The sequence below is a fragment of the Ammodytes marinus genome (genome assembly GCF_949987685.1).
Source record: "Ammodytes marinus genome assembly, chromosome: 21".
NCBI classification, from domain to species: domain Eukaryota; kingdom Metazoa; phylum Chordata; class Actinopteri; order Uranoscopiformes; family Ammodytidae; genus Ammodytes; species Ammodytes marinus.
The window spans coordinates 16254920-16282590 of record NC_137225.1 but is presented as its reverse complement, the minus strand read 5'-3'; the positions used below and the strand labels follow the sequence as shown (position 1 = coordinate 16282590).

The following is a 27671-nucleotide window of genomic DNA, read 5'->3' as shown; positions in this document are numbered from 1 at the left end:
ACTTTAAGCGGAATTGAACACCCTCAAAAGGATGCGCAACAGGCCGAGATTTGGCGCTTTAATAAGCTCGACCTGTCAAAGGCAACAGTAAATGTCCCAGGGAAGAGAAAGTGAGTGATTAAAAGCAGACATTAAGAGAGAGGGGAGAGATGGTGCTTTTGTGTGGAGGGGGGGGGGTGGGGAATAGGAGGAGAGAGGGGAGGAGTAGAGGTGCTATTGTGTAAGATTGTGTGTGTGAGTGTGTTTGTTTATGTGTGCGCAGCCTCTTGGCCACAGAGGGAGATGGGCTAGGACAATAGCTGACGGGCTCCCATGTAATTCATCATTGTAGTGTGTGTGTGTGTGTGTGTGTGTGTGTGTGTGTGTGTGTGTGTGTGTGTGTGTGTGTGTGTGTGTGTGTGTGTGTGTGTGTTAGAGAGAGAGAGAGAGAGAGAGAGGCAGGGGGGAGTAGCAGGGGGCTGGCGTGTTGTGGGAAGTGTGTTTGTGTGTCATACGGTATTCCTGCTCGTCTCGCTCCACCAGTTAAGTTAAATCAGAGGCAGTCACTGGCACACCACTGTGGTCTCTCTCTGCCTCCCTGTCTGTCTGTCTCTCTGAAGCATCAGCCGCCTCCTGGTTCAGCTCCACAGGTAAGAACTTACATTACCCTAAATCTCAGGAAGATGTTTTACCAACTTTTTAAATATATATATATGTATATATTTGACAGAATACGTTTCAGTATTAAGTCACAGCTGCTTTTAAGGCGTTTATTTGGTGACAACACGAGCACAAACATGTTTATGTACAAGCCTATCGTAAAAAACAAAAATAAAAAAAACCCTAATGGTACCCTTGGAACGCACACATGTAGCTAATGTAAAGGACTAAACGACACAAACATGAATACACAGAGTTGATTGGTGCTACCTGTTGCTACTGTTTGTCCAAGTTTTATTGTGTGTGCCTTTTAAAGCCACTGGTGTAGTCGAGCGGCTAGGGATGGGAACAATCCAGAACTGCATCGGGATCTATTGTAAAGTTTACATGGTCTCATATCTCCGTGGGGAATTAGAGCCACTTCCTGATAAACAGTAGCGCTGAGCTGCCTGAAAATCCTCACTTATGAAGGATGGAATTCCCAAGACGGTCAGGCAGAAAGAGCTAGAAGGGGTAAATTAATAAAGGAAGAGAAAGACCGGTGAAATTTAAAATTCAGCATCATCAGCATGTTTTATAGACAGAAACCTGACCAGAACCTGTGCCATATCCGCATGTCACACATGCTCCCATTGGTTAGGACTCTTGCATAGCTTACTGCTAGGAATTTCTGTTCTACTGCTCAAGATTTTAAGCCATGGATTGATGAACTTGCATTGAAGAAAATGTGTCAGTTTTCTGTGGGCTGTGAATAGGCCAATCTATGAGGCTAAAGAGCATGCTAATATTGATGATTGATTGTGTGAAGTGTCTAAGGATGAATGCTAACATGATTTGTTTCCAACTTTTTCCTTAAGTTACAATTTAGCTAACTGCCCACCCTTTTCATTTCCAATGGTGGCTGTCAATTCATTACCAATGTTAAGTGTCATAAATAGTTAGCACTGGTGCTGAGTCATGATTCCTAAAAAAGAAATACCCTAAACATGTGATATGTTTAGAATTTGAAGAAAGTTTTGAAAAATCCAGGATGCCTGAGAGCCTTAATCGCATTATTATATTAAAGTTGATTCTTTAGGAACCTGAATGTTGTCTTTTCCTTCACAGAAAAAAAAATATTTCCACTATAAATTGATGCATAAAAGGCACAGATAGATGAATAAAAATCCACCAGAATGCAGGAAATTAAGTGTTTGACGCTCAAAAAATTCTGGTGGAGCGCCCCCATACCCCCCACCTATAATTTGTCCCGTAAAATCTTGAAATTAAACCTAGCCTATGACTCTGTACGCAGATTGTATACAATATGTTCATAGATGTTGTTTTTACTTTTTGGATTAAAAAGAAGTCATGTCAGTAAACTCCATGTCGGCCCTTAGTGTGGTTATCATTTCATCATAGAGTGGCCCTTTGTGAAAATGAGTTTGACACCCCTGAATGGGTAATATATGGTCTGACTCACTAGTATTAATTTTACTCTGAAATAACTTGAACGGAACTTTAGATGTCTGGGGATAAGCAGCAGTCAGGTAGCTATGTAAAGCTATAATTACCTGCCTATTTTGTTTATTTAGGTTAAGCATTATGAAAAAAAAATGTGCATGCGCAATAAAGTAAGCAAAAAAATGTGCCGCGCGCACTATCCTATTCCGTTTTGGGCTAAGCCCCGGATGTTTCAGAAACCTAGAAACGCCCCTGCTCTCTCTCTCTCTCTCTCTCTCTCTCTCTCTCTCTCTCTCTCTCTCTCTCTATCTCTCTCTCTCACACACACGTGTTTTTCATCAAAATATTTTTTTTTGTTTAATTGGATATAATCCACATATTATTGCAATCCATTGTATTGCATGGCACCATCATACTCAACTCATTTTAAGAGTTTCTTTAGCACTCTGTAAGTTTACTCTTGGTCAAGTTTTCTACTTCAAACCCCTTTTAGTTGATGTGACACCCTGTAAATTGGGACAGAGGAGGAAGTGAGTTCTAGGAGGCTACAGTTGAGGTGCACCCATATTATTACTTTTCAAAGAGTACTAGTTTGTTTAAATAGTTACATTAGCTGTCATGCTGTATATAAAGCCACCAATAATTTGTGGTGGATAGCTGGGTATTAAGTTTGTATTCCGGCAACATATTTGAGGATTCAGGATGCAAATAGAGTTTAACGGGAAGCACCCGCACCTTCTGTTGACCGAACGAGGCCTTAACGAGAGGACGATCGTGAGGTGGCCGGCCGTGATGGTGTGTTCCTAGTAAGATGAACCATCACTTCATAATGGGCCGATATAAATCATTAACTCCATCAACCAGACATTTTACTGGCTCTCTCTATGGGCAGCCAGATGGTGGTGCTCATGTCAGAGCAGTGGGCGCTCAGGCCGAACGCAGCCTCGGATAGCTCTGTTGATGGGAACCATGTCTCAGTAAAGCTCGGCTAGCCCACAATGTGAACATTTCTAGGTTTAACTTTTTGAGAATTTCCCATGATCCCGGGGAGAGAGCTGCATTTACATGGCCCAAAATAGTATTTAAATTGATTGTTTCCCAAGCAGTGCCATTCAGGAGTCAGCCTCTGCCCTGTGGAGCGACAAATGTCCCCAAACTTCCTCCTATTCGGGATCTTTTTTCACTCACTGTCACCAGCAATGTGTTTGCAAAGAGTGTAGTCCCTCGCAGTCCATTGTCGTGTCTGACAAGGATGCAGCTTGCTTTTGGACCTTGTGAAGTAGCTGTTTACCTTCCTGTCTCTGGTTTCCCAGGGTTTATGGCTATCATTCAGTAATGTGCCATCTCACTGCGAGCTATAGCTCACTGGACACAGCCACACTAAATTGGCTGCTTCCTTCTGCCTGTGCCACCTCACCTTTATTATGGGGCTCACTTACATGCAGGCAGCAATAACTTTCAGGCTTGTTTATATTCACTCCCCTCGCCTTGAGCATCCCTCCTCATGGAAAAGTACTGGTGGTTAAAATGCTAACCGTTCCAATAATGGTGAAGGCACATGGTGTCGGTTTTCTCCCACATTTCCATTTGTGGTCATCAGAAATGGTCATGGCATGAAGAGATGTCTTTAAACGGTGTTAAACCCCTGAACTGTGAAACTGATATGTGTTTTGTCACTCTCTCCTGTATAGTTGAAATTTACTGCCACCCACTGTTATACTCATTAAAGAAAGAAAACACGCATACAGTAAATCCACGCATTGACATCTGGGTTGGTGCTTCACCCTCACCACTACACCAGGGTCTTTGCAGGAAACTCGCATAGATATTTCATTATTCTGTTGCCCTTGGCGCCCACATATCTTCCACACTCAACAGTCCCCACATCTGCAACCGATACGGCTGTTGCTTTAGCGCACAGAGGGCCTTTTTTTCTCGTTCAACAATTTGTCTCCTAAAGCATGGTATGGTGGAAAACGACGAGATCTTTGACTTGGAGATAAAATAGTTCTCGTCTTGTGGAAGCGCACAACCTGTCTTAAGGCCAACCAAAGGGCAGTAGGAATGCAGATAGGGAAGGGTTTGTACGTTTTCTGTAATGATATCTTTGGACTGTCAGCTGTGAAATGGAAGTCTTGAAATCTTGAAGCTATATTGCCATCGTGTGGCAGGACACCGGCTTAGCATTGTCAAACTGGCTACCAGAGGATTTTCATATCTTATCACGTCAATAGTCTAAAATTTAACTGGATGATGCAAAATAGTCAACTTCATATTATAACAGCTCATAAAATTGTATGTATTATATTGTATTTCCCTATTTTTGAGCCCCAAATTGAAAGCATGCTGTCCCCTGTTTGCTGTTAGGCTATAATAAACTTCTCAAGCATGTAATTTTTTTATGTAATTACTTAGCAACAAAAATTATGTTTGCAGCTATAGTAATAGTATACATCAGGCTTATGTTAATACTATTACATCAGCCCCACTAATGGCGCTCGCTAAGCTATCCCATTAAACATACACTCCCAACACAGGGGAGAATTAGTTTCTTTTATATTCCCATTTCACATTCCGCCTGTACAAATGAAGCACAAAACTAGCCCCAAGGCAAATTTTCCGACGCACGCAGGTTTCATTTTCTCACAGAGCAAAGTTTCCACTGAGCCGAATCCCTGCTGTCCTGTTTGTTTAGGTGTGTGCTGATTAGAAGTTCCCATGCTGGGTACAATGTATCTCTGCACACCAAGTGTTTGAAATGTGACATGTCTTTTACAGTGACTGTAGACAAGACCCCTCTCTTTCTTCCCCTCAGTACCTCAGTGTTTTAATGGTTTTGTTATCCAAGTTTACACTTGCCATACAGTCTTCATTAACACCAGTCGTAACACAAGGCATAAATGTTCTCCTTCCGGGTGCTGACACTCCACCCAGATGGACGGACCATTTGATAATCACTGTACGGTTTTACTGTTGCCATTCATTAGCCCAATGACGATTTAAAGGAGAAGAAAGAATGCAGACTGTCTGAATAATGATCTTTCAAAGGGCATTTTTGGAATATTGAATAACATACAACATCTGTTTTCCTTGGCTTCCTATTTTACAGAAATAACAAAGCACCCAGATGGCTGTAATGTGCAGGTCTTTAATGAGCTCGTGTAGGGTGAGCACTTTCATGGGTGCTCTTGTGGATAAGCGTTTATGGGCCATGCCCACGGTATTGATGGTTCTTCCCCCAGTCTGCCTGTGACATTTTTGTTGTTTTTCTTTTATAGGACTCGCTGAGGCCCTCGCCCAAGGCCTGTATCAGTCACCGCAGACGCACCCTGCCGTCGGGGCCCCCTGTTTAAAAGTCCCAGGATCTTGCGCTATAAAGGGAAAATGAAGAATATAACGGCAGGAGCGACAGACGGGATATCTCTGACATGCGGCATGTCTGGGAGTCACAAATTCATCTTCACGCTCGTGCCCATCGTCTACGGCTGCATCTTTGTCCTCGGCATGGTCGGAAACAGTATGGTAGTGGCTGTCATCTACTGCTACATGAAGCTCAAGACGGTGGCCCACATTTTTGTGCTTAATCTGGCTGTTTCTGACCTCACCTTCCTCATCACTCTGCCCATGTGGGCCACCTTCACTGCCACGGGCTATCACTGGCCATTTGGAGGATTCCTGTGCAAGGCCAGTGCGGGGCTGGTGACTTTCAACCTCTACACCAGCATATTCTTCCTCACAGCACTCAGTATTGACCGTTATCTTGCCATTGTTCACCCAGTGCGTTCACGCAGGTTACGCACCATTGTGTATGCACGAATCACATGCGTAGTGATCTGGCTTTTTGCCTTTGTGCTTAGTGTGCCCACAGCACTGACCAGGGATGTCCACAACATCACAAACTCTAACACCACAGTGTGTGGCATTCTTCACCCGAACATTACTAATGTTCGGGTGCAGGAGCTCCTGCTGGCCATCAGCCTGACGAAAAGCCTGCTGGGCTTCCTGGTGCCCTTCATCATCATCATCACCTGTTACTGCCTCATTGGACGGGCGCTGATGTGCGCAAGACACATCCAGAAAAGCTCCCGTTCCCGAGGTGATGAGGTACTGCGCATGCTTGCAGCAGCTGTCTTGGCCTTCTTCCTGTGCTGGGTGCCCCATCAGGTGTTCCACTTAATGCAGGTGCTCACACAGCTGATACTGGGGGAGAACTGTACCATCCTGGAAATCATTGACACCGCCATGCCCTTCACAATCTGCATTGCCTACTTCAACAGCTGCGTTAACCCCATTGTGTACGGCTTTGTTGGGCGCAACTTTCGCAGAAACTTACTGCGTCTGCTGTGCTGCTCACCAGGTGGAGCGAAAGGGCCTCACCCGAGCATCAGCTCCAAGATGAGCGCCCTCTCTTTTCGTGCTTCTGAGGCACTAAGCCTCACGGCCAAAAGTAAGGCCTCTTCTGAGGTGAAGTGAAAAAAAAGTTCACTCACCCCACTCCCCTGGTCTGTGGTTAATAAGGGGCCCGGGGATGGAGACATTCCATTTTTGTCAAACCCCAACTGTATTACCAAGCACTGAACCATGCAACATGGTTGAAATACTGTATTCACATCCCCCTGTGAGTAACTCAAAGAGACTTTCGCTACTTTGTACAACGCTTATCTGTGGAAAAATTATTCATAAACCATCACATCACATAACGCTCATATTAGTCACATTCATTGGTGTCAGATGTTTGTGTACAAACCCGTGAAATCAGTGTCACTATCACACAAATCCATGAATTTAACTATATCAATGAAGTGCTGTCCAGGTAAAAAAAAAAAAAAAAAAAAACATATTTTTAGATAGATTATCCCATTATTTATATAAGATATGCATGTACTGCAGGTTTTTGTCACAACTTGTCCAGTAATATATTGTCCAGTGATAACCATTCTGTGTGCTCAGCAGGTCTCTCACCAGTTGGAACAGTGATCAAGTGTTTAGCAAAGATGTCAAAGCTAAAATAAATCATAAGCCACCCATGCATGCTCCGCCAGCAGCTGTATACAGGAAACAATTGGAAAAGTGTAGCAAAAATGTAATGTGAAGTTCATAACAATTTTAGCATATTTGACTACAGTAATAGTACCTGTGTGCTTTATGTGGCTATATCAAATGATGTGCTCCTCCTTTTAAAATTGCATAATAAGTGTTTGCACAATAAGAATGAAATGCTGAAATGTTGCCTTGTCTGTGAGTAACATGCTGTATGAATAAGAGTGCTACATAAACACTCCATGTTGGCCAATCATTGTCATTATCTCGGGTGGTTATCTTTGTGATATTTAAACATGTTAATACATTCTTTCCTACTCTGTAAGTGTACCGTTTGTGAATATTCTGTATGAAAATATAAATAAAATTTAAAGAACACAGTCCTGAGTTATTTTTCTTAAAGAGTAAACATCTTCTTGATTAGTCATGAAAATGTGTCATCAGTCACCAGAATGTCCAGAAATAACAACTGATGAGAGATTAATGAACTATTTCGCCATCAAAACCAAGTGACCTTGGCTCAAAGTTTCTCCAAACACCTCTAACATCTATTAATCATTGACTATGCATCAGGCAGGCCCCTGTTCCTCCACGTAGCACCTAAACATAACAGGTGCATGGATCTTTTTGGGAGGATCTATGACACGCTGACTAATCACAGATGGGGATTGGTTGATGGTTGGTAGAGGTAGGGATATAAGGGCTGTCAACAGGCTACCAGTCTCACTGCCAACATGAAGGTCCTTCTGCTTTTCGGATTGGTGGCTGTTGCCCTGGCTGATGTCACTCGCTTTGAAGGGTAAATCTTTAGTCTTTGTTATTACAACACAAAAATATATATATTTCTGTCAATTATTCTGAATAGTTTTTGTACTGATTCAAGCACAATGGCATGCTGTGTTTTGCCTCATGCATTATAGGACAATGTTAGCCTATAACTATTGAACCAAGTGAGTACTGTGTAGTACAGCAACGTAGTTCGACTGAATTAGCCTCTCAACAATTGAGAGTTTGTCAATTTAAATATTTTTGCCCATTGTTAAACCATTCATTGAATCAAGCATTTGTCAAGTCTTTTCCAGGATTTGTTGTCAGACAAAACTACACACTCCGCCAAAAAAGATTTCAACCCCTTGTATCTTTATGCAGCTGCTACTCAATTTATACAAATTGTTCAGGGAAATGAGTCAAGAATTGGAATTTAACATATTTTTAAAATAAATATATAATAATTTATAGTATTTAAGTGATTATATAACACTTTTTTGGAGGGCACTAAAATATTCTTAAACATGAATGCGTCTATCCTCTTTCAAATTGAGGTTAGAAAACTATGCAACAGGGGAGTTTTAACATTTCAGGATGTTGTGTAAAGATACAGCCATGCCAACCAACATATGGCATCATAGCAAACAGTGCATGTGTGTGTCTCACAAGAAGAGTGTATTTTACTGTGTGGTAATTAAGAAACTGTATTTATTATATGTATGTCCTTTTCCCCTCCAGAGAGAAAGTCTTCCGTCTGAAGCCTGTGCTTGCTGAGCATGTGTCTCTCATTAAGGAACTGACTAAGAGCGTCGAGGTGTGCCTTGCTACCTTCTCTATCTTTATCAAACACACACACACACACACACACACACACACACACACACACACACACACACACACACACACACACACACACACACACACACACACACACACACACACACTCATTAAATGGAGTTTACTAGGTTTGCTTGTGGCGGGAGGGGCTACATTTGGGTATTTACGATAAGTCCCCTAATTCCCATTCAGATGTGCAAATCATAACTAATTGCACCCACTTTTCCTAAAATGCTTAGCTCAAATGCTGTCTGTATTTCTTGGCTCGTTGTCAGGTCATATTCACTTCACAATAATAATTTCTTTCAGCCTATATATCAGTTTTTGAAATGATAGGGATATGAGCTGTATTTGGATTTCATATTTAAGCATCTCAACATGCTCAAGTGTTTGGCTTTGGCGCCATCTGCAGGTCGACTTCTGGAGCCCCGAGAGCGCCGAGCTGGTGACCATCGACATTGATGTGGACATCCGTGTGCCCGCCATCTACCTGGATATGGCTTACACTCTCCTGCAGCAGAGTGGCATGGAGCATGAGTAGGTCCCCGGAGAAATATGCTAAATACATTTATTTACCTGGTCTCAACTTAATCAGTAGTCATGAAATTAAAACATCTCATCACAAGGTTTCTTCTTTTTTTTAATTGAGTTCTAATGTTGACACACTATTTAAATGTGTCCCTCTATAGGGTCCTCATTGAGGATATTCAAGAAGCTGTCGATGGCCAGGCTGACACCGGCATCTCTCCCAGAGCCCACAGCTACACCAATTACAACAGCTGGAACAAAGTAAGGCACAATTAATAAATACATTAAAATACCAAATAATTTGTCACAATCTCTAACCTGATTTGACTGTAATTTCCCGTTATTACTCTCCCTTTAATTTCAGGTCCAGGCCTGGATTGGCTCCATTGCCAGCTCCAACCCTAATTTGATCAGCAAGCAGGTGATCGGGAACACCTACGAGGGACGCCCCATGACTGTTCTCAAGGTATTTCCACACTTATTTGCTCTATCAGTCTATCGTGTTGAAGTATTTCATATATCTAACAAGTGCTTTGTGATCGCTTTTAACAACCACAGATCGGTAAGAAGTCCAGCTCCACCAAGCCCGCTATCTTCTTGGATTGTGGTATCCACGCTAGAGAGTGGATCTCTCCCGCTTTCTGCCAGTGGTTTGTCAAGGAGGTAAGGGAGACTCCTGGATGGGCATGGCAAGCTTTTACACAGTGTTCCACTGATTTTGTACTGATTTTCCAACGTTCCCCAGGCTCTGTCCACCTACAGCAAGGACTCTCAGATGACCAGCCTTCTCGACCAGATGGATGTCTTTGTTCTGCCCGTCTTCAACATTGATGGCTACGACTACACCCACAAGAGCGTATGTTACAACCTCAAGCCCAAGTGTTATAGTCCAAACTAATACAGGCCAAGCTGCCCCGTTTGTCCTAAAGACCGTTTGATTTGGTGAAGGCACGTCTGACATGTTTATTCCATCGCGTTTGGGTACTTTAGAACAGAATGTGGAGGAAGACTCGCTCCAGGAAATCTGGATCCAGCTGCATTGGAGCCGATCCCAACAGGAACTTCAACGCTGGCTGGTGCAGTAAGTGCAAAATAGACAGTCATACGTTAAAGGGGTACTTATAAAGTTTATGTTGATTTTCCGTGAAGATAAGGGGTTTATGTGAAGTAAAATATATATACAGTATGTATATAGAAAATAGAAGAATGGTCTAAAACCTGGGCAACAGAGTACTGTACATATTACATGGAATTCCTGTGTCAAATGGTTGAGTCAAACCCCCCAAACCTTGAATCCTACACGCTATCCTATGCAACTTGGTGGAATCTATTGCTAGACTACTAAACACCCACATCTTTCAAAATGCACACCACTCAATTCTTTACAATTTTAAAGCTTACCTCTTAAACATTTGTTGTCTCGAGATAAGACAGAGATCACCATGATTACATCACTGGAACATCACAATGGTTATTTTCTCAGACCCCACCCCCCTCTTTAATATACAGTCTATGGACCCTCCACAAGTCCACAGTTTTCACAGGCTGTATAGTACCCCTCATGGCACCTAAACTTGAACTTCATGTGTACAACTGGAAAAGTGCACCTTTAAGCACAGTACCAATACATGTGTAGACCTTAAACATGAATCTATTGTTTCCACCATGTCATTTAATATTGCAGCCCTTGGAGCCTCCAGCAGCCCCTGCAGCGACACCTTCTGTGGGTACTCTCCTGAGTCCGAGATCGAGGTCAAGAACGTCGCCGACTTCATCCGCAGGAACAAGTCCACCATCAAGGCCTACCTCACCGTCCACTCCTACTCCCAGCTGCTGCTCTTCCCCTACTCCTACACCTATGATCTGGCCGCTGACCACGCTGAGCTTGTGAGTCATCATTATTCTTGGCGTATATTCTGCATGCAGCTGATTAAGGAAAGTGACTATATCAGCTAACATGCTTGTCACAATGACTTTATAATTATTTATCATTGGAGTGTCACATGCATCGATGTAGTGCAGCAGCCCAGTGTATACAGCCCTGCTGGAAACGTATACATAACACAATAACAATAGATTTACTGCATTGAACGTGGGCATGTTAAATTTCGTATAAATCTGGCTCTTTGTATAATGATCGTCAGAGGAAAATGAAAGGTAAAAGTAGCGTCACTATACAAATGATATTGACAGCAGATTTTGAAGTAACTAGTTTGCTGATAAAGATCTATTGAAATATCATATATATACTAGGGCTGTCAAATTAACGCGTTAATTTCGATTAATTAATCACAGAAAAATTAACGCGATTAAAAAAATTAACGCAGATTAATCGCACTTCAATAATGCCCTTTGACACGGTGCAAAAGTGCTGCGCAGCTGCACCTGTAGCCAATTGCTTACACGGCCCGCACGGGTAGAAGGGAGAAAAGTAAAGAGAGAAGCAGGGGAAAGGGGGCGAGGCGAGGGCTCTATGGACGGTTTATGGGATGCTTCGGGCAAATAAGCATGAAGGTGGGAAGACATCTTACTTTATTCTCCGCAGTGTCTGTGCATTATTGATTTAGTGGGTGCAAACATGTAGGTTCAAAACAGTATCTCTCAATCTACCTCCGTGTGTCTCAATTTTGTTTGCTAGCTGTCTCTTCTCCGCATAAACGGACACCCGCCCCGTGTGTGTATGTATGCGTGTGTGTGTGTGTCAATATTTTTGCCTATGAGTACGACGATGGTGAATGAATCGGCTCAGTTGTGGGAGATGGAAAGTAGTCATTTAGTCTGCTTGTTTTTTTTGAGAAAATAGTTAGTTCGAAACCTGACTGAGGGGAGGAGACAGAAGTTACGAGAGACGGAGAGAGAGAGAGCGAGAGAGAGAGAGAGAAACAAACTGTAGTAGGCTATACAGCTGTTTATAAACAGGCATAAAAGTGTCATAAAAGTATGCGATTAATTTAGATTAATTAATCACAAAGCCTGTAATTAATTAGATTAATTTTTTAATCGCTTGACAGCCCTAATATATACACTAATTGTATTCATTAGATGCAGACTAAATAGGACTAACATAAACTGTTTCCACTAAGGGTTGCATCTTAATTCAAAGAAAAGCATCAAATCAAAACTTTCTAGTATACAGTATATATACTGTTTATACTGTATGATATGAATATAAGCTGATACTTATATCTTTAAATGTGTTTCCAAAAGCTTAAGCAAGAAGTCAACCCAGCCCCATTATGATGCTCATCTAAAGGCCCCGCTTAGCTGCTGCAAATCATTTACTCCCTGCTCATACGCCTCATTCTCATGGCTCTTTTACCTCTCACTGGGGTGTCCAAGGACTGCACAGTTAACACTCACACCCCGGCTCCAGCTCTCACACTAACGGGGGCAAATCACACATCCCTGCCTCTCTATCACTCACACGTAATTTAAGCTCTCTTCTGACACTTTACAGAACAAAAGAACTCCGGGGAGCTGTCATAATTCATCTGTTCTCCCCGAAATATCCTTTCCTGCTTGTGCTTATCTCTGGGGGATATAATTTCCTGTTTGAACTCGCAGAAGGTTTTTGCTATTCTCTGTAACAACAGAAAAGAAAATGTTTTGTTTGAGTGAATACAATGGCCATTTGATATTCTGCAGGGCAAAACACATATATTTACTATTCTTACGACCAGCTGTAATTTAAAAGTTTGGTAATGAGTAGTATTTTTCCTTTATCTGTCTTCTCACTATAAAGCCAGACTATATAACCTTTAAAATAATAAATGACACAGTCTTACACTTAAAAAGCAAAAGTTGAGTTCATAGGAAAAGAAAAGCACAGTTGATTGATATTCTGCACACTCAGCTGTTTTGCTAATGCAACTTGGTCTGTTATGACTATTAGCTTATGTTGGCTAATGCTAACTAACCTTAGAAAGGCATTGCTGTTTAACTGAAACGGGTTCTCTGATGCTGTGTGCTATTTGTAAATTCAGTAAAACCGGCCTGATTTATAAAATAATTCAGTAATATATTGAATAATATCTGTCCATTTAAGGTCAAACATTTTCTGATTGGTTCTGACTAATTGGTAACCACATCTGACTTTTGTTTCTTCTCTGTATTGTAGATGAAGGTTGCTGAGGGAGCATCTGCTGCTCTGCGTAGTCTGTATGGTACTCGCTACACCAGTGGACCCGGTGCTACCACCATCTGTAAGTACTGCAAATATTGCAGCTGCACTTGTCTCCATAGGGAAATACTGTATTGAGAGGCAGCTTGATAGTCTATTTGCCACCCTATAATAGCATGCATTAGGATGTGTTCACTGTGCACAAACCTCTTTTAAGGGATATGGCCCCTAGAGGCAACAAAAGGCCATAATATATCACTTTTTTTTGTGTGCAAACAAAGGATTTATTCTGGCCCCTAAAAGCTGTACTTGTATAAAAACACATCCATGCTGTCTCAAGTCATCAGCATATCCCTCTCTGAATAATATCCCCCCTTTTTATCTACCCCCAGACCCCGCTGCTGGAGGCTCTGACGACTGGGCCTACGACCTGGGAGTGAAGTATTCCTACACCTTCGAGTTGCGTGACACTGGTCGTTATGGCTTCCTGCTGCCCGAGTCTCAGATCAAGCCCACATGCGAGGAGACCATGCTGGCCGTCAAGTACATTGCCGCCCACGTGCAGAAGAACCTCTATTAAAGAGCGGAACTGCCAGGACCCCCGCCAATGCAGCTCCTCTGTATCAGCCCCCAGCCCCTCCAATCTCTCAGCCATCTCCAGCCTGTAGCCATGGCTACGGGCACCACCCGCCATGTTTTCCTCGCTGTGCCTGACAGAATGTCAAGATGAGTGCAAACAATAAAATCAATGATCCATCCCCACATGCTGAATCAATTTTTTTATGTATATTTGATAACATAGTGACTGATGCACTGGGGCCTTTGACATTTGTATGAAAATATTCAACAAAACAGAGATGTGTGCTGGATTTAAAAATTCTTAGACTTTGCAGTCCATTGTTAGAAGTCCAGAAAATGTGTCTGCTGCCTTTATGGTCCAAGAAAATATAATGAGACACTTACATTTGACAAGGCAAACCATCCTGTTTGTTAACAAATTAATGTCCGTGTACTTAAACTAGAAAATGCCTCTCAATTAAAAAAGCACACAAGAAACAATTGCATCATCACTAAGTTAATGTATCAGTGCCTCTGAATCCTGGTGATCCCTACCATTGAGCTGGTACTGTTCCAGCAGTGGAGATTGGATGGGTGGGGGTATGAGACTTTTTCAGTCCAGCAGCACAGTACGGGACAACCACAGAGTACTTGCAAGCATCTGCCTGAGTGAAGAAAATAAAGTGTTGGTTTTGTAACAAATGCAATCTTTCATATTGTGGTTGTGGGCTATTTCTTTTCTAGGTCACCAAACATGTGTTTGTTATAAAAATAAAAAAAACATAGGACTAATGCTGTTAAAGGAATATTCGATGGTGTACAGTACACACCACTCAAACTCACCATTGTTTTGTTATATTTTTATATATTATCAAAATATAACAAAATATTTTATATTTTATATTCCTTTAAAGTGGTACATTAAAGACCAATCTTAAATGTACCACTTCCTCACTTGATCCAAAAATTAGCTCTACTGAGACCACTAGCATATAATTCATTGTTATATAACAGTGCAAGAGAACCAGGAACATCTGCAACAGTTTCTTGTATGTCACTATCTTGCTATGCTGTAAATAATGTGTTATACTTGTATTCCACAAGGTGGCAACAAAACCCCAAATGTCCATTATAGAACATCATGTTCCTGACCTCAGCACCTCATCACCATCTCCACATTGTCATCAAGAGTAAATATGACACCATCCATAGGCTGCATTGCAGTTGTTTGAAAGGTCAAGGCTGCTGAATGATGTTGTGGGAATGTAAAACTATGTCTTGGCTATGTCTGTCCTGGCTTTCTTTTTTTTTTACCCCTTGAGACCATATGTAAACACAATTTAACTGAACCAAACGGGTTCAAAAAACAATATGAAGTCTGTTCAGAAAATACCCCCAAATGCTGCTCGTGCATGTACATTGAATAGTTGTAAATCTTGGAATAACTGAACCTCGTGACCTGCCGGGGGGCGTGGTGGCTCGTGGTGGGATTGGGAGCAGGTGGGTGTGCGGAGACCACACGTCACGTGACGCTGCGACTGGCTGGCTGGTCATACTGGTATAAATACACCTCTTTATAAATTGTCGGCCCTTTTTCTCCAGGCATAGCCGTCTGTTGTCCCCTCCTCCAGGTCTGAGCTACAAAGAAGCTTCGACTTCTTCTTCAGACATGGCTGGTAGGTAACATTTCAATAACGCGACACTAGTGCAGTCGTTTTCAACCTCTTGCTAAAACGTGTCTTTTTCTTAATTTTCTTTTTTGTTGTTGTTGCTGAAGTTCATAAAAGTATAAAAATCTCGCGGATGTTGGCTGTGTGAAACAGCAGTCAGTCGTGAAAGTTGTTTGTTTGTTGTTTGGGGTCATAATGTCCGCACAGCAGCAGCAGGAGCACCGTCCTGTGCTACTGGGCAGAGTGAAAGTACATTCTGTCTCTGTGTTTTGCTCCCTATCTCGGTGACCAGCAAACTTCAAAGCTGACAGCCCTTTTTGAAACACGATAACCATATAAAAAAGCCATAGCCTACATGAAATGGCATGCAACCATCAGTTAGCCTCGATAAGTGTGTAGCCTTGTTAACCTAAACTTCCCAATAAGATGTCTTAATGAGAAGTTAAGCTATGTAGCTTATATTTTCTCCTGGTGACAACTTGTAAAGAATAAAATAATGGTTAAATTGAATTAGCAGGGGACCCCTTTTTAAGTCCCTGGAGCTTAGTTTTGGAAACCCTGTGCTAATGTCATGGTGCCCTATAAATCATCTCCCACTTGTTGTGTAATCTCACTGGAGATATGGGAACGGGATGTGTACTTTACATTCAGTCTTTTTTTTTCTTTTAAATAACTTCTTTTATTCACTGTTTCATGGCATGAACACTGCAGCGCTGGTTTGTACCAATAGAAAAGGGGGCGTGGGAGAAAGGAGGTGTGATGCCCTGTAGAGCCAGTGAAACAGGACAACTTTTCTTCTGGTAACTGTTGGACTTGGCTAACACTCTGGAAATGATAGGAACTTCAACCCCACTAACATTGCTACACACTGTTCCAATTGTCTTGCCTTATTAGCCAATTATCTTATTTTCCCATTATCTGGTGGTCCTGTAGAGGAGAGGTTATTATACAATCCAAGTGGGATTCATTCACGTTGGCTCACATGCCTCTCCCGCAGCCATGCTGACTTCATCATCTCAGTTAATGTGTCCTCTCACAGGCCAGTCATTGTTCTGAAAACATGAGTTGGCAGGTAGCTGGCAGATTTTTCCTCCCCACCGTCAGAGGTGGCACCACAATGCGAATAAAATTCAGCTTTAATGAGACTTTTAAACTGGCACTGGTTGCTGAAGTCGTTTTACTTGAAACAAGTGAGAAGTCTTTAACAGAGGCCAGATCATAGAGCTTGAAATTCATCCTTAAAGTTTCTTGTTTCAGTCGTCAAAAGCAGAAATTCTGATGCTATATCTTGTGTAAAAAAGCTGATGCAGTCACACTTTGAATGCATTCTAGCTTTATTTTCCCGTTTTTAGTGTACGTTTTGTATTCCCGCAGATAACTGGTAAAATACTGTATGAAAAATATTACTTACGATATTTTAATTACTTAAACTGTAGTGAACCGGCAAAAAAACTTTTTAAACCTCAGTGCCAAGCTTAAAGCTGGGGTGGAGGATTTGGGGAGAAAATGGCAGTTTGGATAGAGATTCGAATCCAAATACCTCAAACGCTCCACTTGTTCTCTTTGGTCCCTCCCCTATGGTCCCTCCACGACACGCTCTACACCAACAAAGTTGTGCCAAAGTGAATGGACAGTCCCAACAGCCAATAAGAACAGAGAATTGGTCAAAATGTACAGCTCATGTTAACTTTGACAAATCAGAAATCATATACCCCAGCGTTAATGTGCTACTGGTGTTGTTTGACTTAAATATTGTTCTTTCACTTTGAAACCGGTTTTCTGTTTGTTTTTCATTATTTTGGGAAATTTCATTAAATGAGCAAAGCGAATCCAAATTAAGGAAAAATACACCGAAAATCAGCGGAAAATGTGTGTTAAATATTAAGTACAATTTTTAATGTTACGTTTGAGCATTTTTAATATGACCGACCAATAAAACAATAATTCTCATTGTATCACAGTGTCCCGAGAGTGGAACCATCGTTGTTTTTCAATTATAATACCTAATGTTCTTCTTTCCTCTACAGACCAGGCTTTTGTGACGTTGGCTACCAACGACAGCTACTCTCGGGGAGCCATGGTTTTGGGCAAATCCCTCCGCAACCACAATACCACCAAGAAGCTTGTGGCACTCATAGGTCGAGAGGTGTCAGAGCCTGTCCAGTAAGAAAGCTGAAACTACCAGTGGTGCATTATTTTTTAACACCTTGTCCACTCTTGTTTTCCACATGGATTGTTGATTGGTAACCTGTGTTGTAAATCAATAGGGCCGTGCTGAAGAGAATCTATGATGAGGTGAGGACGGTTGACGTACTGGACAGCGGCGACACGGCACACCTGGCCATGATGAAGAGGCCGGATCTGGGCATCACCTTCACCAAACTCCATTGCTGGTCTCTCACACAATACTCCAAATGTGTTTTCATGGACGCAGACACACTGGTGAGAACGACTCTGCATTTGTCGTTGGGGAGAAAAAGTTCATGACTAATGGACTGTGAGTGTACATGTTTGTCTAAATCGGTTTGTCTCTGCATCAGGTGCTTTCAAATATAGATGAGCTGTTTGACAGAGAAGAGTTGTCAGCTGCTCCTGACCCCGGCTGGCCTGACTGCTTCAACTCTGGTGTCTTTGTTTTTTGTCCTTCCATGGAGACTTACGGCAAACTTCTTCAGTATTGTACAGAACACGGCAGCTTTGATGGTAAGTCAATACGAATGCATTTTTGGACATACACCTATTTGTCAAAAGTTGGGGAAGGCTCAATACCAGCATGGAATATAGCCCAGACCGGCTTCACACATCTGTTTTTAGAATGTGTTAATTAATAGTGTTAATTAATCAGCTTTATGATGGTGGATCTTTTTCTCATTTTAAACTTTCTACACTGGTGGCTTCCTGTCCACTGGATTGCAGTCCTTATGCTAAGCTAAGTCAACAATATTATCATCTAACTCTTTCTGTTATACAGTTTTACTTTTTCCTACATGTTGGTATTGCATAACATGTATTTGTGCCCTTCATAAGTTTCCCTCAAAATAGACGGTAAGGATTTAAAATATCTCTGTATTTGTGGTTCATAACTTATGAGTTTTGATGTCAGCAATCTTTTTTCAGTCCTTCTCAAACATTTGGGCTTGGTAGCATGATGTTAAAACCAAGCTTGTTTATCTATTGCTCTAAGTGAGGCTCTTTATTGAGCTAGGTGCCCCATACACAAGGCCCTCCTGTCACAGACTGTCTTGCTCTGCTGAGTTATTCTCAGGGACTCGGTGGGGAGGGGTGGAGGTTAAATTTGAGAGGCCCAGTTTTGCACAGGGCACCGGTTGACATTCAGCAACTCCTTCTTCGTGGGGCGTACTGTAACTGAATTGTGGTCGTCGTTTTGGTGTCTAGCTCATCTCAAATCAGCAGCTAAAAAAAATAATTGGCCCTTACTTGCAGGGTGCTGTGGTTCTCTCATGCTGCTGGTTTACCACCTTTGCTCACAGCAGATTGAAGTGACAGCCATTTCTAAACATTACATGAAACGGCTAGAATCCATAAAGAGAAAAAAAATCCAAAGCTATACAGTAAACATTTTACCTTGACAGAACATTCAATCACAGTAAGCGTTATTGATACCCCTTGAAACACTTTGACTTGCTAAAGTATACAACTAACTAGGTCACCTCATTTCAGCTTCACTTACCTTTTTTAAATACACTAGCTGAGAACTTTGTACATTGTTGTTATGTGCTGAACAGCTTTTTCCATCATGAGACTATACAATTGCATTTTAGATTATTGAGACGGATGTCCATAATGTAAAAAAACAATGGCCTACATTTTTAATTGATACATTGTGACAAAGGCAAGAGCTCAAAGTGATTATTTACAGTTGTAAAAATAAATGTGATGCTATCTGCTGGATTAACTGTGTAATTGCAACACTGTTACCTTAAAACAAAGTATTTAGTTTCTCTGCTGTTTTTGCCCCTTTTTTCCTCCAATCTTTAAGGCAAAAATACAATGTAGGAGACTAAGTGTGTTTTTGAAAGAAATATCTTAACACAAGTTTCACTAGCGTATTGGTCAGATGTTACAGTCTTCATCAAGTAAATGAAACGTTGGTCACATGATGACGACATCATAACTGAGGTAACTCTTAATCAGTGTTTGAGGCTGTCAGAGTACCTTTTTTTTTTTTTTTTTTTTTTTTTTTTTTGTGGTCGTCTAGAATAACTTTTGACACTCCCGATACTGTCTATCTGCGTTGAGCTACAATCACACCTGACAATATACTGGTTGGGCTCTAATCAAACTAATTGTTTTTTTTCAAATTGGGTGACTGACCTCAATAATGCTACCAAACAAAGGAAGTAGTTGTGGGATAAACAAAATCGGATGCAACTCATAGCAGATCTCTGAAGATTTGGGGCCTGTCCTTGTTAGTAGCAGTAAAGTCTTTAGCATCAAGTGACGGGTTGTTTCCCCTTGTCACACTGTGAAAGAGATTCCTTTAGGGAGAGTTCAATGTAAAAACCAATTAGTTTGCTTCATCGTGGCCAACGCTTTCAAGTGCCGACTCATTCTGGCTGCCACAAGTGTTTGTCGGCAAGAATATGTCCATCATAACCACAGATGAAACACTGATAAACTCTTTTGTCAATTTTTAAATTAATTTAATATCTTTTCCCCAATATTTCAATGTGACGTTTGGCGTCTGTATGCCTAATGGCATGCTAATGAATAACGCCGTCTTATTTATAGCCATGGACAGTCCCTGCATGTGCACTGGGGCATGAGTTGAAATTGCTTTGACCTTTTAGCATTTCTGTTCCACTCCACTGTAAGGAATACATGATGTGCACATGCAGCTCTCTGTCTCTCTGCAGTCCATGGATGATGAAAATCCCTGAGGAAAAACGAGCAGAAAATAATTTCTGTGGAAATTGAACCCAGAGGCTGTATCTATTCATCTGTAGCTCCAGTGTTGTCTGCTGCCAAGACAAACTGGCAAAGTAAGATTCACATTCTTGCTGAGCTCTGCTCATCCCCTTAAAATGAAGATCCCATATGAGGTTTGAAATCCCCACTGGAGGTTGTGGGTACGAACAAACAGAAACTATGTGTGTTATTTAAAACTGCAGCAGCGTGCGGTTTAACAGTCTGTACAGTTGTTTGCTTTTCGGGATGTAAATGTGTAAGGGGCCACTCACACTAGGGCCGCGGCCCCGTGCCAAAGCTTATTAGCATACTAAAGTCTAGAACGTTTGGCCTAGTGTGACCACGCCAACCGTATTCCAGCACGGAACAGCCGCTTGGCCACGGCCACCTGGAAGAGGTGTGCCTTGGCCAAAGTACAGATGCTAATGAGATGACACGCGCACAAGCAAGCGCACAGGCGGCGTTCCTGATGTGAATTTATTAAGGATGCATTGTCCGTTAACGTCCGCTGCCTTACTAGTCGGCACCAGAATTGCCCAACACTTGGACTTGTAGCTATAATGTGTGAGAATTAACGTGTGTGTAAGCCTAGGTGTGGGCTAATAAAAGAGGGAGAGAGCTAATTAGGTCGGCTCAGAAAGCACAGCAAAAAGGTTTTCGTGTTTACTCACGTTCGTCAGATGATTTTTTTTCTTTTTCCTCCAGTCAGCTGTCATAACTGCATTTACGCATGGCGGTGGAGACGCACCCAAAACAACACCGCGGCCCGGTGATAAGGAAACAGTATAGCCTAAACTAAGGTTTAACAAGAAACTTTATAAAGACACTTAAAAAAACGATCTCTGCCCATACAAAAAGTTCTGACTTGGATTTGATGGAGCGATCGATGTGTACAAAACCATCCGGATACATATGGTCTGATGACGGGCCGTTATATTAATAATAAACGGCGTGCTGCACAAATATGAGACTGTCCACCGCGACCTATTACGTCAAGGCTACATTTAAAAAAAACAATAGCTTAAGGATTTTCGTTGCTCTAATGTGGAAGTGGAATATTTGATGCAAATTTGGCCGGATGAAAATATTCACAAACAGTCGTATAGCCTACAAGTAGACTAAGCTCCAAATCCTAAATGCGCACAGTGACGTAGGCAAGGTGCAAGTGTGCCCAGGCCACGAGCAGTGTGAGCACGGGCCTGCGGGGGGAGTGGGGAGGGGGGGAATCGTGCTGAATCGTGCTGAGCACGGAACAGGCAAACGGCACTAGTGAGTGCGCCCTAAGTTATATGAAAGGCCAACATTTCAACGAGTTCCTTAATCCTAAAACTTGCTATATATGGCTACGGTGAAGCAATTCAGCATAAACAGTCATTGAGATTTTTCATGTTTTTGCTTGGTTTTAAAGTTTAGCATTCATTGATAGTCGGGTGCAGGTTGATGATGCACCCCAAACTGTCCTCAGAGTTCTGTGTTACGTAAGTGGCTGCCATGACAATGACCTAGTTTTGAACCAAAATTGAGTGAGTGGCAGTCCAGCCCTCCAGTCAGGCCCCTAGAACCTTAAGTACAAACTTTTAAATGAGACCAACATTAATTCGACTCACCAGAAGAGAGACAGTCTGGTTGTATTATTTAAAGTTGAGTAGTCATGAATAGGGCGGAATCTTGGAAAGAGAAATGCACATGCAGTACATGCGCTTCAATAACAATACCGAAAGGAAACTCATTTTTCAATATCGGTACTTTGAGAAATATGAACGCTATTGTTGCTCCATCTTGCTGGATGTGTAAAAAGGCAACAGTTTGATAACATGTTTGTCATATCATTTTCATATGGTAATATGTATGGTGTTTACAGCGTACCAGCCAATGTGGTGTAAAAAACCACCATATCTCTTACAACCAGACCTTTTACTATGTATATCATTTACTATATTAGCTTCATCGATTGACAAAAATAAGATCAGTATTCAATCTAAGTGCCTAATAGAGCAGTCAAGCTATTATTGCCATCTGGTCACAGGCTATGAAACATGTAGCCTATAGAAAGGCTTCTGGTGTCGCCGAGCAAATTGACCTTGAACTGAGCTAAGTGTCAGAGGTCAATATGTAAACAGCAGGCAATCAATCTTTGTCTTTTATGAGATGAATGAATCTCAACTGTTTTGGTGGATTAGCCAAAAGAACCTGGCCTTCCTTTCTATAGCTATCTCTATGTATGGGCCTACCTACAGCACACTGATCTTTGATGTTATGCCATCAGTGGAGAGTAGGGTGTCGACAGTAATGCACATGTGACAGACTTGTCCTGTACACTATGTCTCCGTCTGTGCACATGTATGGTTTCAAATGGTATGATTTTAGATCCCAGGGATAGAACACAGTAAGGGAAAGTTATGTCATTTAAAACAACCGTAGCAATTTGCAAGGGAAGGATTTGTAGCTCAGGGCTTCAAGCACATTTCTCTCACAGCTCGATTGTACTGATCCCAGCAAACTGCTGACTAATGTAGACCAAGCGGAAAGACTAATTAATCTGGCTGTCAATGTATGCAGATCATTTGACTGCACTCTCATTCAGCTTTTGCACTTTTAAGAAAGGTAATGCGCCCAAACCGGTCAAAGCATATTGTACGCTAAGTTGGCCGTCATGCTACCATGACAGAGTTTTTCACCCTGAAAACACATTTCTAAGTATTGAAAAGTGTCCTTCAAAGAGACCACATCTGACACTGAAGAAGTGTAAATCATTATTTTTCCCACTCTCTGTTGCAGGAGGAGACCAAGGTGTTTTGAATGGCTTTTTCAACACCTGGGCAACAGCTGACATTTCAAAACACCTCCCCTTCATCTACAACCTCAGCAGCATTGCCATCTACACTTACACTCCAGCATTCAAGCAGTAAGTGCAAGTCTACAAAGGAGATCATTGTTTTAGGAAAATTCATCAGGTATATCAGTGTGATTTGGGATTTTAATTTTGCTGCGTTTCCATTGTCTATCATGTATACTTCACTAGACAGTTGCATTATACTACAGCAGGGAGTCTGTCAATGTGACTGAAATCTTGCGTATCAGGTGTAAAGCCAAGGAGTAAGCAGATCCTCAATCACATGAACATGTACTCACATTGTGTGACATGACATCAGGTTTCTAGCGAGAGGAGCAGTAAGATTCCAGCGGCTCTGCCGGAGAATCCCCCAGCAGGTGTCAGCGCTGGGTTGGATATCCACCCTGAGCTTCCAACAGCTGAAACCAAATCCTAAAATAGAGCAGTTTATTCAAAGACCTTTTTATGTTTGCCTCTAGGACTGGTCATTGTGCACTCTTTTAAGCTCCCCGTCCCATCCTCACTGCCTCTTAAGCTCTCCCAGTCATAGAAACAAACCTCATCAACAAGCTCAAGGTTCAGCCATTCCTGGCATCAAATCAGGATGCCCAGGAAGATAAACGTGTATTTGTGTCAGGGTAGTTGTCAGTAATAGTAGTGCTAAAGCGGTCTGGCAAACGCAACAAAAACAACCCCCCAGAGCCAGATTCAGGTTTGTGTACATATTGGTAGGATTTGTGATAGCGTCATCATTAAATATAATCTTGTACAATACATACAAGCAAGCTTATGTCACTTTAAAAACAACACAAAGTGCAACTTTAAACCTTTTTTTTTTTTTTTTTTTTTTTTAATGACAGTGTTAAGATGATGTAATACATGTTGTCTTTTCATGCTGCTGTTCCAATTGCTTAGCATTTTAGCTGAATCAAAACATTTCTTTAGCATTTAGCATAAGCTTATGGTTGAAGCCACAGTGGACACTGTTCAACATAGTGTTGCTTGAAATGTGGAACCATTTTATGATCATATAACTAACAATGACGATTTGTGATTCAATAAATATAACCATAATAAAGCATCTTCAATTAAAATGCCTAGGTGTCATTCTAATTGACATTTACTGTATTACTCATTTCAGATATGGTGGCAATGCCAAGGTGGTCCATTTCCTGGGGAAGACCAAGCCATGGAGTTACACATTTGACCCTAAAGCCAAACAGATTTCGGGAAGTGTGCATGAGGCCGGGGCACATCCCTCCTTCCTCCTGGACTGGTGGACCCTGTACTCCAGCTCTGTGGTGCCCATGCTGCAGGTCCACTATGGAGAACAGCCTTTCCACTCCGGATGTGTGGAGGTGAATGAACACATGTTCTATTGGACAACTTGGTTTATAAAGTCAATTCCATCGGATATCGGAATAGGCAGAGTTGGAGATTGTTACCCTTTTTCTAAACCAAAGTTTGTTGGTTTTTCCTTCACCTTTTTTTTACATTTATTTTCTACCTTGTGTTGTAATTTGCTCCCATTCTGGATGATATAACTCTTTTCTGTCTTCCTATTCATCTCATAAAGTCCCAGTACATTGAAATGGTTCAATTGGTTGAAATGGTTGAAATGCTCGCTCTTGAGAGTGAACAACAGGTATGGGTCTGTTTGTATTGTTGTAGTAGCAGTCAATAACAGCTTGTTGGTGTAATGCTATCACTGCTATTTCTCTAAAACCAGAGCTTTCAGTGTGTTTGCCTATGGCCATTAATATGGAAAGGCTATGTATGGCAAGTTCAACGTTTTCAAAAAAGCAATTGTCAATTATAATTTTGATTTTCTGTTTTCCTTCTGCATTTCACTTTTGTGTTTTAAATTTTTTCAGATTGAGGGAAGCTCTTCATCTGCACGGTCATTGGAACCCCAGCTTTCCTCAGACGAACGGAGGCAGAAATGGGAGCAAGGTCAAGCAGACTACATGGGAACAGACTCCTTTGAGAATATCCAGAAAAAACTTGATCGTTTTCTCAAATAGAGAAGCAATGAAGCGGGTTATCAAAAGAGCACTTGCAGTTTAACAAACTATCACAAACGGTCTCTCACGGAAATACTGTAAAAATTGGTTGCATTTTTCCTTCCTACCCATTTCTAAACGAGAAATGTGTAAAGTGTCTTGTTCTGCCAGCACTTCCCCCTCCATAGTCCAAAGAGGGCGCTATTTTAAATAGGAATGACAAGTTAAATAACAAAAGTAGCTTTAATTGTCTACGCAAGACTCATTGTTCATGTTATCTTGCCACATGCATCTGTTCGGCTACACTGTGGAAAAAGGAACTTGTATTAAATATTTTTCAGTATTTGTTTGTCATGGTTTTTGTGAAAAAAGGGGATGGCATCAAGAATTAACTGGGCCTTTTGTATCTGTTTTGTCTAAGCAGTCACTTAACATGTAAAACATTTTTCTCACTTTATTTTATTTTTTACTATGCGGTGAACTGCATGCGGTTTTCTGAGAATTCACATTTTCTTTTCTCAGAAGTTGATCTAACTTTTGATTTAATACAGCTTCTGTTTAACACAATACATAGATATGAAAACATGTTTACAGCACTTCTTAAGGCCATAATATGGTCATTTGGCTATACATAGTCAATAGATGCTTTGTGCCTTGCTCTCTATATTGCCATCATCGTATCTGTTCTTGTGATTAGGTTTTTTTTTAACTTTCTTGCATTTTTCTTGACCAAGTTTTTGGCTGTATCCTACAATATTTCACCTGGAAGTATTAAAAACATCATGAAAGGTTTTGGATTTGCTCAGTTCTTTTTCCATCAACACAACTGAAATATTGTTGGTACTGATACCACTGGACTGGTCTGTGCACATCATTTGGTTATTTTAATTAAGAGGCATGTATTTAACCAACAGCACATACTCAACGCAACCAATCCCTTTGGCTACAGTTGTTAGTTTTGATACTAAACAAGTTCTGCATGCTGAAAGTGAGGTTGCTGACTATCTCAGGTGGGAAATACAGTATATTAAAAATGTGGGGAAAAAAAACAAATTCTTTAGTACAATTTTTAAGGCACTTATACTTTTCAGTCCTACATTTATTTCACAACAAATACAATAAGGATCAGCAGGTTATAAAGTAATGTTTTTAATGTAAAATAAAGAAAGGCCTAATTGTGGCTAAAATTTACATTATTTTTTAACACTTGAAATAATGAAATCACATGTTTATGTATATATTTAACGAAGCCAATTTTAGTCAATTTCCCATCAAAGCTTTACCATAGGGTCCATGCCTGGAACAAGAGCTTTAACTGTTGGTAACTTCCGGTTTCGCCTCATTTCCAAAACACTTTTTGGAAAGCTCAGAGATGGCACCTTTTGGGCCGGTTTCACAGACGGCCTAGATTAAGCCAGGAGTAGGCTGGGACGTTTAAGTCACTTTCATGGATATGGCTTAAATTTGGTTTAGTTAGTCTGAGACTATGAAGTCCTGGAGTAAGGTAAGTAAGCCTGATTGTTAACACCTGCCCATGAGCACATGCTGCTGGTCCAACGGTGATCATAAAAACACCATTGCTTGTGAGAAAAAACAATGGCAGAGGCTAAAAAAATCCCGCCAATAAACTTGAATGAATTTGAAAATAATCTCTTAAAAAATATAGTTTGAAACCATCCGGTTATTGAATCTAAAAGCCCTACTGCTGGGACTGAGCAAATAAATATTTGGGCCGCTATTTGCAACAAATTCAATTCTAATGAAAATGTTACTAAGAGAACAATACACCAACTTCAGGTTATCTTCATTATTATCGGTATTTCACATCTTTCTCATTTATAATTTTGACATATTTAATATCTGCACTGATAAACTGGAAAAATCCGAATCTCGCTTTAAAGAAGAGCTTGCCACAACCTTTCAACAAAGGACAAAAAAGATGACGCTGTATGAAAGTTAGCCTGAGAATTCCATGAACAGAAAATGCAATATCTGAAGGAAGTATGACATGAAAATTAAAATTCTACAGGTGGAATTGGACATGAAGTTGGAAGAGAAAGCTATGATTCAAACAAGATACATTACTGAGACAATTGTGATTACTAATCACAGTGAAGATATAAGTAGAAAATAAAAGGTGTTCATTTTGTGTTTTGTCATTTTGTTATTCATGTGTGTCAGTATTTTAAATCACAACAACCACATTTGAAAACAGAATTGTTTTACAGTAGACACTCATTTTATTATGCTGAATACATCTTCAATTTAAATGCATCCATCTAATAGACTCAAGCAAAGTTGTT

General features: G+C 41.1%; 3 protein-coding genes across 3 annotated transcripts; all 3 read left to right on the top strand.

The window, feature by feature from the left end:
* The first annotated feature begins 493 nt into the window (after positions 1 to 493).
* Positions 494 to 7490, top strand: agtr1b (angiotensin II receptor, type 1b). Its single transcript, XM_080050524.1, has 2 exons — positions 494 to 629; positions 5361 to 7490. The coding sequence occupies exon 2, from the start codon at positions 5467 to 5469 to the stop codon at positions 6553 to 6555; it is 1089 nt and encodes a 362-aa protein (XP_079906650.1). The 5' UTR covers positions 494 to 629; positions 5361 to 5466; the 3' UTR covers positions 6556 to 7490.
* Positions 7491 to 7856: 366 nt separating this feature from the next.
* On the top strand, positions 7857 to 14100 carry cpb1 (carboxypeptidase B1 (tissue); the record flags this gene model as incomplete). The annotated part of the gene is made up of 11 exons (XM_080050521.1): positions 7857 to 7921; positions 8629 to 8704; positions 9140 to 9264; positions 9417 to 9516; positions 9620 to 9721; positions 9814 to 9918; positions 10001 to 10111; positions 10246 to 10336; positions 10940 to 11142; positions 13373 to 13457; positions 13768 to 14100. The coding sequence occupies 11 exons, from the start codon at positions 7857 to 7859 to the stop codon at positions 13953 to 13955; spliced, it is 1251 nt and encodes a 416-aa protein (XP_079906647.1). The 3' UTR covers positions 13956 to 14100.
* Positions 14101 to 15480: 1380 nt separating this feature from the next.
* gyg1b (glycogenin 1b) lies at positions 15481 to 26160 on the top strand. The gene is made up of 7 exons (XM_080050252.1): positions 15481 to 15609; positions 17631 to 17766; positions 17871 to 18045; positions 18144 to 18306; positions 23311 to 23437; positions 24507 to 24723; positions 25240 to 26160. Exons 1-7 carry the CDS (start codon positions 15603 to 15605, stop codon positions 25387 to 25389), a joined length of 975 nt encoding a protein of 324 aa, XP_079906378.1. The 5' UTR covers positions 15481 to 15602; the 3' UTR covers positions 25390 to 26160.
* The last annotated feature ends 1511 nt before the right edge of the window (positions 26161 to 27671 follow it).